General features: G+C 33.8%; 1 protein-coding gene across 2 annotated transcripts in view; it reads left to right on the top strand.

Moving 5' to 3' along the window:
- Positions 1-12,693, top strand: part of UGGT2 (UDP-glucose glycoprotein glucosyltransferase 2) — a 92,467-nt gene that overhangs the window by 16,774 nt on the left and 63,000 nt on the right. For both annotated transcript variants that reach the window (XM_052785763.1, XM_052785764.1), the window contains exons 6-10: positions 346-442; positions 1,474-1,549; positions 4,144-4,244; positions 7,365-7,464; positions 11,867-11,927. In XM_052785763.1, coding sequence (XP_052641723.1) covers positions 346-442; positions 1,474-1,549; positions 4,144-4,244; positions 7,365-7,464; positions 11,867-11,927 — 435 coding nt within the window. The remainder of the gene's footprint in view (positions 1-345; positions 443-1,473; positions 1,550-4,143; positions 4,245-7,364; positions 7,465-11,866; positions 11,928-12,693) is intronic.

Below are 12,693 nucleotides of genomic sequence, written 5' to 3' on the forward strand. Positions count from 1 at the left end.
GGGTGCTACCAGCTCTGCCTGTTCTAGTCCTTCTTCCAACGTTATGTGAAGAGACTACAATTTTGACACAGCGTTTTTGTGGTCTGCGGGAGATAAAGGAAGTTCTTACTTTCTGTTACACATCTTCTCAATGGACTGTCAGTATGGCTTTCATGACTCTTGTAATTTGTTTAGTGTATCATTTTGTACTTTGAATCATAAATTGAAAGATGAATTTAAATTATGACTGTCATAACATTTTAAAGTTACAGTATTAGATATTGTTAATCTCTTATAAATACATTTTTTAAGGGTTTGTTTTTTGGTTTTTTTTTTTTGTTCTGTTAAAATAATATCATCAAACAGAAACCAAGTTCCAGAAAAATTTATTTATCCGGATATGGTGTAGAACTTGCAATAAAGAGCACAGAATATAAAGCAGTAGATGACACACAGGTTAAAGGTATGTGGGTTTTTTTATTTATTTATGATATCTCATTGGAGATACTATTGAAATATGTTATAATCTTCAGTTATAAAGTCAGTAATGTTTTGAAGGTTATACTTCTTTTTACAGGAGGAAGTCTCAGGCATTAGGAACTAAGATATCAAAATATATGCGAGCATTTGTAAACAACTGTGCTTAGGATATATTTCATTACCTAACCTCTAACTGTTGTTTTCTGTGGCTCTTCAAAATGTAACCCATCCTTCTTCCTTTCAATAAGTATAAGATTTTCACCTTTGTTCTTCAATTACTTTGTTTGTTGGCATCTGTAATATGCTAATTATTACAGTATCTACACATTAGTGGTTCCAGGGTGAGGGTTTTTTTTTACTGAATTTATGTGGAAATACTTTCACAATCTTCTGTAGGAAAGATGTGCCACATCATAGAGTTCGGTACCAGTGTGTGTTACTACATGTTGAAATGAGACATTTACCACAGAAAGTGGTAGCTATAGCATTCTGACGCAGGGAAATTACTTCGGGTGGACATTTACAAGATATAAAGATAGTTAGTTAACTCTGGTAAGGCTAAGGTTTAATAGCCTTTGAGTCACATCAAAAGAAGTTTAGTTTTTTTCCCTGTAATCTCTCACATCAAATGCTAGCTGGAGATTCAAGCGCTCTAAGGTCATCATGCTTTTCAAGCATAAATTTGGTAGTAGTTGGCTGAAAAGAGTTATACCTTACCACTTAAACTGAGAAATGGCTATTTTGGGAAGTAAACTACTTAACCATGTAATTTCATTTATATAAAAAATGTAACCGTTGGTTGAATTATATTTAAAAATTAATTTAAACGTTGCTAAGTTCTGTAAAGTGATTCATTCTGATGACAAAATACGAATGCATAAATCTAATTGAAATTACATCTGGGAATGACAACTTTCTGATTGTATGTTTCTGTTAACCATTTTATAATTCATAAGAACATAATACATCAGTAACTTTCTTGGTTTATATTGTCTACATGTGCTATGTGTTCAGGGGCAAATGAGACAAAAGAAGAGGAAGATGATGAGGAGGAAAGTGATGTCCAAGGATTTCTCTTTGGCAAGTTAAAGTGAGTTGATATAAGTTATAATTAAACTCCTGCATTTGTTTCTGGAACCTGAACAAAAATAAAAGATTTTTTATAGAAGAAGTGAGATTTATGTTGGAAATTACTTTATTTGCCACTGGTGAAAATTCTGATGAATTTTTTTGTGTATGTCTTGTGAATGTGAAGATGCAACAGTTCATTCTGTTCATTTCGATTTATTGCTTTTAGTTTTCTAATTCTCTTAGAATGTATACAGTAAACTGATTTTAAAGTAAAAAAATTCCCTCTGGGCAACAGTCACAAAAACTTAGAACACCATGTTTTCATGTTTGTATCTACAGTAAATTGTTGCTGCTACTTCTGTTTTCAGATAATTAGAATGAAAATGCTGGTTTTCAAAATGCAAGTAGTAGCACAACAAATGCAAACCGATGTGTTGTAGCTACATAAGGTGTTTTTAAGATGGATAGTCATTAATTTCTTAGAGTTAAGGAGTGATATTTCTTGAAATATATGCTTATTATAGATGTCTTCTTATTTTGGAGTTTGTGAATTTGTGTTCTGTTCTAGCAGGACCTCTTTTGTGTCCAAGCTACAATCTGTTAGATGAAATTGGATGCTACCCTATCAAGGGCTCCTTCCAGTCCTCCGTTGATGGGTTCATTTTGTGGTTGCAGTCATCAAAAGTGCTTCCCTTTTCCTGTAACAGATCCATGCAGTGAATCATAAATCCTGGGTTTTTTTCCTCAACAAGGAACTCAAGAGTGTGGGTCTTCCCTAGTGTCATTCTCTCTCCTACTATTTAAAGCAAAAAGTAAACTTGTTTGTAGATATTCTCACCAAGCTGTAAGTCTTCTCAGAGTTCAGAGCTGCTAATGCTGTCTAAATTCTTGAGAGCCCATCCCCTTTCTGCCTTCTTTAAAGTAAACACATTGCGATGGAAGTGCACCCAGATCTGCAGACTTCCTTGTTGTTTCACCTGTGTGTTAGAGACCTTCCACAGCAGGTAATATCAAATGCTTATGTCATATCTTTATCTGAGCTTTTTTTTCTTCTTGGATTGTGCTAGGTTTAGTTATACTTAGGTTCTTGATGTTGCACTGTGACTAATTTGTGAAGCTGTCAGATAATTATTCAGACTCTTTGACACTGTTTCTGGATTCATATTTTTCTTCTCCTTTTCGTAGTGGACATGAAAGAGATGTTTCAGTAATCTGTAAATAGTCCCTCAGTTATAGCCATGTGAAAGGTTATGCTTTTCTCAGCTCTGAAATAGTTATGAATGTAAGCAGAAGACATAAAATCTTAGAAGTACAACTATTTGATCGTGCAAATTAACATAATTCAGTTCCACATCATGTTACATATCCAGAGAAGGGTAGATTTTTTTCAGTTGGCTTTATGTGTGTTTGATTTTGTGCCTCCACTGACCATAGGGTAAGTGAACAAGAGAAATGAGGGACCAAGCATCAATAATAGATCTTGGTTGTGGCTTGTGGCTAGGTCTTATTTGTCAGTTGTCTGTCTTTCACAGAAGAATTGAAGGTCTGAACAGAAAAAAAAAAAATCATCAAGGTAAATTTGAAAAAAAGGGCAGAAAAAACAGTAATTTAAGAGCTTAAAACTAGTTAAGAGGGATTTCTAAGAATATGAACTATGTTAGTCATTTTTAGGTCTATGTTACAAGTAAGAAAAAAAGGAGTTTTCTGTCTTTGCTTCCCTTTTCAGCTGAGTATGCTTTCTTTGAGGAACCCGGACTATATTTTAATTCCAGAACAACAGTGGTATTTTTCCTTTTCTATAAAGAACAACAGTTAATATCATCCAGCAGCTAAAAAATGAGGAGGGAAGGATTCCTTGTGAAACTTCTTAATATCTAAAATAAAATATGAAAAATTACAGAACTTAGTCTTAATGCTTTAGATATCTGTTTTTTAGCTACTTTTTGCTTCTTATTCAATACTTCTAGTAGAAGAATCTTTAGAAATCTAATGGACATTGTTTGACCTTTCAGGGTGTCCTGTAGGCTGAAGTCTTTGCCGTCAAAACTTCTTTGCCCAATTATGTTTTCAAAAAAAATAGCCAAGCTTTTGGGTACCGTGCTCCTCTTCAGGTCTGACTAGTGATTTGTGTGCTCAGTAGCTTGATTTTGTCAGTGATGTTAATTTATAAAAGATGTTCTCAACATTGTCTTGCCTGTATCTTTTGTAGGTAATACAACAAACTCTGTGTACAGTTACAGTTAATCTATAGTACAGTTAGTATACAGTTAGGTATACATTACGCTATAGTGAACTAACTATACAGTTTCCGGTATTTTGTGTTAATATTATTTAATCTTTGAGTTAATTTATTGCATCAAAATTTATGTGACAGGGTTTGAGACAGATCACTACAAAACAATTTAACTCCTTCTTGGAATTAACTTGGTCTTAGTCTTTAGAAGTCACCTCTTCTGACCCCAAATCATTTTTGTTTTAAGAATGAATTAAAATTTTAATTCTTGCTTGATACCCTAAAGATACAGTATTAGTTACGAGCAATAGTGTGGATAAAAGCAGACATTGATGGATGTAATTGATTTTGCCTTTTTTTAAAAAAATGTTTTATTGCAGACAGATGCATCCTGATCTGAAAAATAATCTGAAAGAGTTTAAAAAACATCTAATTGAAACTACTAACAACATGGAACCGCTGAAGGTTTGGGAGCTACAGGGTATGTATTGCATTTTTCAGAATTAACACAGTATTCTGTTCAATTTTCCTTTGTTTTGTTGCAGTATCAACATTATGATAAAAGCTTCTTTTAAAAAGAGATAAATGGTTTCATAAAAAGGCAGTATTATATCAACTATTTAAAAAGAATGTCTTAGTATCTTGTCCTAGTATTATATGCTAGAAATTAAATGAGCATTGAAGTCATAAGATGGGGAATCATAACTGGCTTTACTGATTTTAAAGACAGAAGTCATATTGCCTGCTTTTCTGCCTGATGTGTTACCTCAGATGTTAAATTTAGCTTCAGATTTTTTTTTGAGAGATCAGGCAAAAAATATCATTTTTCCATGACTGTTGAGTCGGGACAAAATACAGGTTAAGACAGTTTGTTTTCTTTAATTTATAAATTCTAATTTTTATCAGTGTACTGGAGTTCACATTGATACTTTTTTTTTAATATAACATCAAATGGAAGAACATGCTTTTAAAAGCTTTCCTGTAGAAAAGGAGAAGAAATATGTAGAAGCTGTTTTCTAAACAGCTTCTATGCTGATAACCTGCAGGACATTCTGTAGCTTGAATGGAATTATAAATCACTCTAAAATAGGTCCTAAAATGTCATGGCACTTAAATTTAGGCAACTAAATTTTGCCTGTTACATTCTTCAGTTTCAGAGGACAACCTGATCAAAACTGATTTGCCTTTATACTAGTGCAATGAAGGGAGACTAAGCAATCATCTGAACTTCAGTTTCTTTTTGAGACCCTGACTGTTATGGAGCTTGCTAGGAGTATCCAGTCTGAAACTGAAGCTATTTGAGATAATTGTAGTTCACTTGCAGTCTTTTATTAATGAACTCCCCTTCAGCTGCAGGATTTATCTTGGCCCGAAATTTAAAAAAATTAAAAAACATTGCATTTCAGTTCTCCTGAGAAATCTACTGTGCAAATAAAAAGAAAATTCTCTTTTCGTGTATTTAATTTTTTTTTTACATGGTTGAATACTGCTTTGTTGATGTTCAAGCAGAAGCAGCTGTGAAACTTTGATTCCGTTAGTGTCTACCTTCAAAAGCCAGTACAAGATCTCTATTTAGTGGTGGTCTTTTCTGCGGTGTCATGGCTATATAAATAAAAAATTAAATTGGTGCTGCTCCACAAGGAACCAGTTCATACAGTGTTGAAAGTAGTTAAGCGTTGGGATGCTGTTTGTTCAGTGCCAGGAAGACTGGTACTGGCTTGTGATGAGAACATTCAGGGCCTTTTCAGCCAGGGGGTCTTCAGCCCCCTCTTTGTACGGTGCAGTTGTTTTGATACTCTTACTCCTGACATGACTGGGTGCTTTCTCTAGCTCATTCTTAATGACTAATTATAGTGGCTGAGTTAATGGCTCAGCAACTCTCTGATTTCCTTTAATTAGCTTCCAAGTAAAAATTTAACAAATTTCAGCCAAATTCCTTCAGCTATAGGGCATGCTTCTATTTATAAATGACCCTAAACACCAATCAAGAGTTGTCTTTAAAGAGCCTTTATGTTTTAGGTAAGTAATTAGGTTTACTATTCATAGTGGAAAATGATGCACAGAGTACCAATGTGGTATTCGCTTTAACTCGTTCTTTTATCTGTGTAAACAGCCTCTTGTTCTCTAGTGCTTTGTTAGCTTTCAAAGCATACGTTGAGATCTGCTTTAAGCTCAGGATCTTTTCCCCAAGGTGCCCTACGCTGTTTTCTCAGTTGTGTTAGGGTGCCGCAAGGAGAGGTCTGTAAGTGACCAGAGATAACCAAGAAGGTAAAAAGACACGTCAGTTTGCCTCAGTGGGCTTTGAATATTTGTACTCTAGGTGTTCAGCATAAAATGGAAATGATTAACAATTTTTGAAGGATTTTAAGTGTATGTCCTAAGTGCACAGCAGGTGAGTCATCACTATCTGTAGTAACAGCAGCAATTGGGTATTGCTTCACCTGATCACAGCTTATATGGCTGTTGAAAGGCATCTGAAATGGGTTTTTTTTGAAAACAGTGATCTCTATACTTTTTGTTAGAAGTATTAATATTCCACCTCTGACTCACCTTTTTTTCCAGCGGTTTTTTTTTTTTTTAATTCCTAGTTGCTTCAAAAAGATGGTGCAAAGTTCTACTAGGCAGCATCCTCTATGACTTTCTGCCCAGCACTTTGTAGTATATGTGGCATCATCTTTCCTCAAATTGAATAACCCAAGGCCTTCAGTTTCTGCTCAAATGTCTTAACTAGCAGATTATGAGGAAAAAGCATCGTTGCCCTGAGGTGGCTAGGCAGACTGTATCCAAAGCACATGGAAGCACCTAGTATATTATTGCCTTACCCTATTGGTACCAAAATTGGATTTTCCTTAGTCTCATGTGCCAAGATTTGTCACACCCAAGTTAGGCACCAGAGAAAGCTAACTGAATTCCATCGTTGTTTTTCCAGTGGATAGGCAAATGAATTATAAACTATCCTGATGTATGAAAATTTACTTAATTCTGAGAAAAAGCAAAGAGAAAAAAACGAGATCCCTTTAAAAATTGTTCTAGACACTTAGGAGAACTGAAATTTGACAGTAGATTGGCCTTTCTTTCATGAGTCTCCATTTTCTCTTCCTGTGAAATCGCTGCTGCTCTTGAAAATTGCACACCTCACATGCTCAATACAGCCTTCTACTTTGAATATATCTGTTCTCTGAAAATCTTGTGAAGTCCTGGAGCTGGAAAGATCTTATTCTTTACTGCAGTTATAGGTGTCTGTGTGTTGGTGTGTATCTAGGTTTGAGCATGATACCCTTGTGATACTGGCATAACACTGTGTGATGAATTGTTTGGGTTTTTCAGTGTGTTTTTATAAACTTAGAAATTATGTGTACAATGTATATGCTCAAGACGGCCAAGCAGAATTCTATAGGAAAGCCTGAATTTGGTATTTCCAACTTTTAAGTGCCTGTCTTTTCGACCTTAATAATGTTACTTCATAATCTTTTACAATGTGTAATTGAAACATAAAAAATGTTAATCGTGAGACTGTGTATATGGAACAGTTTTCTGATTGTAGGCAGTATTGATTGAGAGTGATATTTCCAGTGATTTTTTTTTTTTTTTTTTCCCCCAGATCTTAGTTTTCAAGCAGCTGCTCGAATTATGTCTACCCCTGTTTATGATGCCTTAAAGGTAATGAAAGACATAGCACAGAACTTCCCAATAAGAGCCAGGTATGATACTAAGCTTGTTCTTCAAATACTGTTTTTATGTTTGCATTTGAATTTAATGACAGTAATACAGATTTATAGCCAAATCCTGCAGTCAGATATTCATGTTTTACAGCTTGCTAGATGGATTCCAGGCAATTTCATTGAGTAGAAAATAACTCCTGGGAGAGCTCATGATCGGTCTCTTAAATGCTTCCTGTCTGATGCAGGAGATGCCATGAAGGCATCCTAATCCTTCAGGCACTTATGGTTGAATGCCTAGTCCTTCCGACTTTTACTGGAATGATGTTTTCCCAGGTGGAAAAATCTCTTGAATTAATAGCAGATCTACTCACAGTAGGAACAGGCAAAATTCTATTAATAAATTTCGCAAGGGGTCCACACACATTAGTTCTAAGCACGACCTTGCTGACAAGATCGGGCCCTGGCTACTGTATGCTAATGTTCTTACTGGGGAAGATCTGTCTCCCATAACAGATTACTTAATAAAGGATCAAGATAAATATTAAATAAATGAATAACATTTTCCTCTGTACTAATACTAAAAATTGCTCTTCCTGTAAGCCAATTGTATTGTAATTGAGAAATGCTTTTCTTTATATTTAATAAGTTCTTCATGCAATCCTATCAGCAATATTTGCTTGAATTACTGAATTAAATATGATGCCAAATAGGATTCTTAACTCAGTGTGCTTTCACATTTTACAACTCTTGTTTAATTATCATAGTGTTTCATTGTCATCTCTGATTTTCTGTTAGAGAAAAACTACACTGTAATGGAAAAACTACCTTTGTAACATCTTGTTTCAAGAAAGAAAAATAACTTTAAAAATGCCTGAAACATACCTTACTATTTCATGATAATTATAAGTTTACACTTAAATTAGCAATCAGAAAATGCAGCTTTCCGTTAGAAGGTAGTGGAAATGTACATAATGTCGAACTGCAAGGCTAGCTCTGTTCTTTAAAGGACAGGAAAAAGTCAGTTGGAAGTATGCCAGGTGACATTTAAATCATTGCTTTAAAAAGTCATTAAATTGTTATATCCCACCCCGACTCCCGCCGTGTATTTCTGGCATTGGAGCACAATTTACCTACTCTTCAAATGTTTTATTTTTATGGGTAAAAGTATAAGAAGACTTTAGAATTATTAAAAGGGGAATTGCAGTTCCTGTCCTCTATGATTTATTCTAATACGCTAACCTAGCATGTTATTTTTAACATGAGAGATTACAAATATTTAAATAATTTGAAGTTAGTAGGTCTGCATTGACAACAAACTTAAATCAAAGGGGCATTGTGTAAAAACAGTGCACAAAATATATTTCCTTAATAATCTAACCATGCTTAACCTGCTGAGTCAAAAATACTGGTTTGGAAAAAAAAAACCTAGAATAACCTGGAAATGAAAAGATATTGCTTAATCCCTGTAGATGGATAACTGATCATTGTAATAGTAGTATTTTAAAATTGTTTAAATTTCATACAGTTTAGATATGAAAACAACCATTTTTTAATTATGCAAATTTTGGTTTGAAAAGGCTGTATAAAAATTTTAGAACTATAGTTATGACAATAAAAATTAAATATGGTATGTTCCTTAACAATGGAGGGGTTCCTTAGACCATAAAAAATGAGTATACCATTCCTCTGGAAGTTTCTTTCACTTTCTAGTTTATAACCTACATTTTTCTGTCTCAGTATTTCCAGTTGAAAAGGTTAGTCTGAGGTAGATTTTACAAAATGTCATCAGATGTAGACACTGTAACAACTGATGTATGTCATGGCAACATTTTGATAATTCATTTTATAGGGTATTTTTCACTTTGTTTTGTTGTATACATGTCATAATTATCTGTTATTTAAGAATGTAATAATAAGGATTATAATACTCTGTTTCTTGCTATTTATTTATCTATCATTCATGAATGTTAACATTACGAACATGTCAAAAGTTTCCTTTTTCCCCCCCATATGCAGTACTACATAGCTACATGTTCTTCCAGGTAAGAATAAAGATGCATAAAATTGTATAGTAGAAAATATTACAACCTTAAGGTCATACAAGAACATTCCTACATCATGTAGAATGATAAATAGTATCCACTTACTTTAAGACAGTAAAGTGTTTCTCTTTAGTGAGTCCTTAGCACTTAATATTAGAAAAACATGCATAAAACTTCATGAAGCTCTGAACAAATTGAAGAAATGACTGAACTCAGAATGAACAGATGTCTTTCACAGGTACTTTTATACCTCTTACCTCAAATTTCTAGGGTGTCTTTCTCAAGGATCGATCATCACACTTCGTCCTTAAAATCTTGCTAGAATCCTGCATCAACTGCCATGCGCAGACAAGGAGCTAGTTAATGATTCTTTAGTGTATTGCTTTCTTATTACCAAAAATGCTATCAGTAAAGCTTGCCTTTTGCTGATAAGTAGTTCACTTCCTTGCTAACATTGTGCCAGCTTCGTCTTCTCCTTCTGCCTTTTTATTATTTTCACCTTCATTTTTTATGTTTCTGGCTTACTACTCTGAGCTATTTGGAAAGATTTAGGTGGTTGTTCTTATCTGTGCAGTTTTTATCACCTATGTATGCAGAATGAAGCATTGATTCTGATTTTTTTCCCTAAAGTATTTTTTACTTCAGGAGTCTCTAAAACTATTGCTACGAAGTCAGAATAATAGTTCTGGTAGTATGGTCACACATTAAATTTCCACCTTGCTATGGAGTCCTTCTGTTAAGTAGCTGTTTTGTTTGTTGGCTAAGTAAATTCTCATTAATAATTCCCATCAATTACAGATGTTCTTTTAATTAGGAGTTCTGTAGTGTTCTGAATTTTGTCTGTTGCTGGTAGAAGGTCCCTTAGAGCAGTGTCATAGTCAGCTTTTGAGATTCCTGACTTGATGGTGTTTTTTCCTAATCCTTCTTCATTTTTCCAAATTTAAATTTGGCTTCAGATACTCTTTTCTTTGTACTTAGTTTCTTTTAATATTTTCTTTCTAAATCTTAATCAGCAATGTTTCTTTTTCAGCAGGAATGTTTATAGTTTCTTGCTTTTTGTTCTACAATTTTTATTTCAAAACCACTGAACATAGAAAGTAGCACAGTATTGAATACACTTACGATATTCTTTACGTGCATAGAGAGTACCTAGCAGTCTGATTAGAAAAGCTTTATGAGAAAGAGTTTAGATTAGTTGAACAATAATAAGCAAGTTATTAAGCTCATCCTCCAGTGACTACTGATAATAATATATTTGAACAGCGTTGACTGTTTTTTAGTGCTGTCTTTGACATCACAGTTTGAGTTACACCTTTCTCATTCTGAGCCAAGGAAAGCCCACCAAGTATGTGTTGACATAAATACAGCTCCTTCTTGATCCTCTATTGCCCTTTCATCATGTGGTCCAGAAGGGATTCACAGTGACAAAAATAATCTGCCAGAATATTTAGAGAGGGTGAATGGAAAAAGGGTATTTAGCTGTGATGAATTGTGTAATATTTATAAACAAAGCTTGGAAATCATATTGTTTGCACTTAACAAGTAGTCTCTCTGATCGCCTGGAAAGCTTAAATACTTGTTTAGAGTAAACTGATTTTATGTCTTATTTCTGACATATTGTGAAAAATGTGGAGTTTACTAGCAAGATCTATTCTAAATCAGTTTCTTTTAGGGGGCAGATGAGGATTCATATTATTAAATAACTGCTTTATTAGCCATAAGTATTGAAGTTGGCTTAGTAGGATCATTCTCAGTTTGTTGAGTTAAATTTCAGGTTTAAGATGACTCCAGTTTTTCTTAAAGCCCCATACAGATTTGCTAAAACATGTACAATCGTGTTTTGAAAAAAATATTTATGTAGGCAACTAGAGTATTTATTTTGGCATTTATTGGGAGAATAAATTTTAAGTTAATATCATTTAGGGTTTCTTAAAATATGGAGGGATTAATTTGTCTCTGGGAGTATTTTATGATAGCTTAGTAATTATAAACCTCACATACAATACATTATTAGTTAGTAACATTAACTTAAAATATACAAATATGGCATTTATTTAGGTAACAATTTAGATGATCAGACAACTTTTTTATAATATACATGCTATTTTCCAGAAAAAACAAGAGGAAAGATTGAGTGTGGTAAAAAAATAAGCTAATAATATTACTTCAACAAAACCTAGCATAAATTTGAAACCTGGGTTTACTAGAGTAGCACAGAACCAAATATTTGGTTTGCAAACAAAATATTTGTGACACTGTATTACTCTTCTTTTTAAGTCTTAATTACAGCATTCTTCAATTACAGTGCATTGGATATGCTATTAAAATACATATTTCACATTATTTAATGCATTTTAAAAATACAGTGGTTGAGTGATAGCAATATTTTATTTTTACAGATCACTGACCAGAGTGCCCGTAGACAAGAAAATGCGGAATGAAATAGAAGAAAACCAGAAGGTTTGTTTTTATTTCTTCAAGTGGACATTTGAGTTACTATCATATTACTGCTTTTGGAGGTTTTTATTAGGGTAGCAACTTTCACATGGTTTCTATCAGAGAAAAAGAGCTAATTGTTCTAAATATCTCTTACTAAATAAGTAACATTGAAATACTCAATTCCAATTTTTTCACTTCTGCTGTTCTTGGTACCTTTTCCCTTCCCTCTTTTGATTTTACAGAATTAGGCAAAGACAAACAATTTTACGGAGTGTTATGTTCAGTCATAAATTGTGTGCTGTGAAAGTAAAATGGGTATCGGTTAATCTTTCTAGAGCTTTGGTGCTGAATCTAGGCCTGCTGCTTATATTATGGTCAGCACATGCTAACTTTGAGCTTTCCACACTCAATCACGCATGCAACTATTCTGCAAGGTATTTTGAACATTGTCTATGGTAGACGGTGGTTTTATTTTCATCCTTGATGCACTGCATCTTTTGTGCCTTGTATCACATGAGAAGTCATTGTTCATGTGATTTTGACTAATCTGACATGTATCCTGAGATGCCACTTTGCGTTTGTCAAGTTCGTGACATCTGTTGTACTTTCTGTCTCAGTTCAGAGTTTGGAATTTTTCTTTCAAGTTGAGTGTTAAAATTAAATGTTAGCCACCACGCTTTTAGGATTGGTCACATGAAATGACATCCATGGCACTGTCCTGAGGCTTGATCTTCAGAACATATATTTTCATACGGTGTTAAGATTGACCAACCACGGTAGTGAAAGG

The sequence above is a fragment of the Harpia harpyja genome, chromosome 4, assembly GCF_026419915.1.
Source record: "Harpia harpyja isolate bHarHar1 chromosome 4, bHarHar1 primary haplotype, whole genome shotgun sequence".
Lineage (NCBI taxonomy): Eukaryota > Metazoa > Chordata > Aves > Accipitriformes > Accipitridae > Harpia > Harpia harpyja.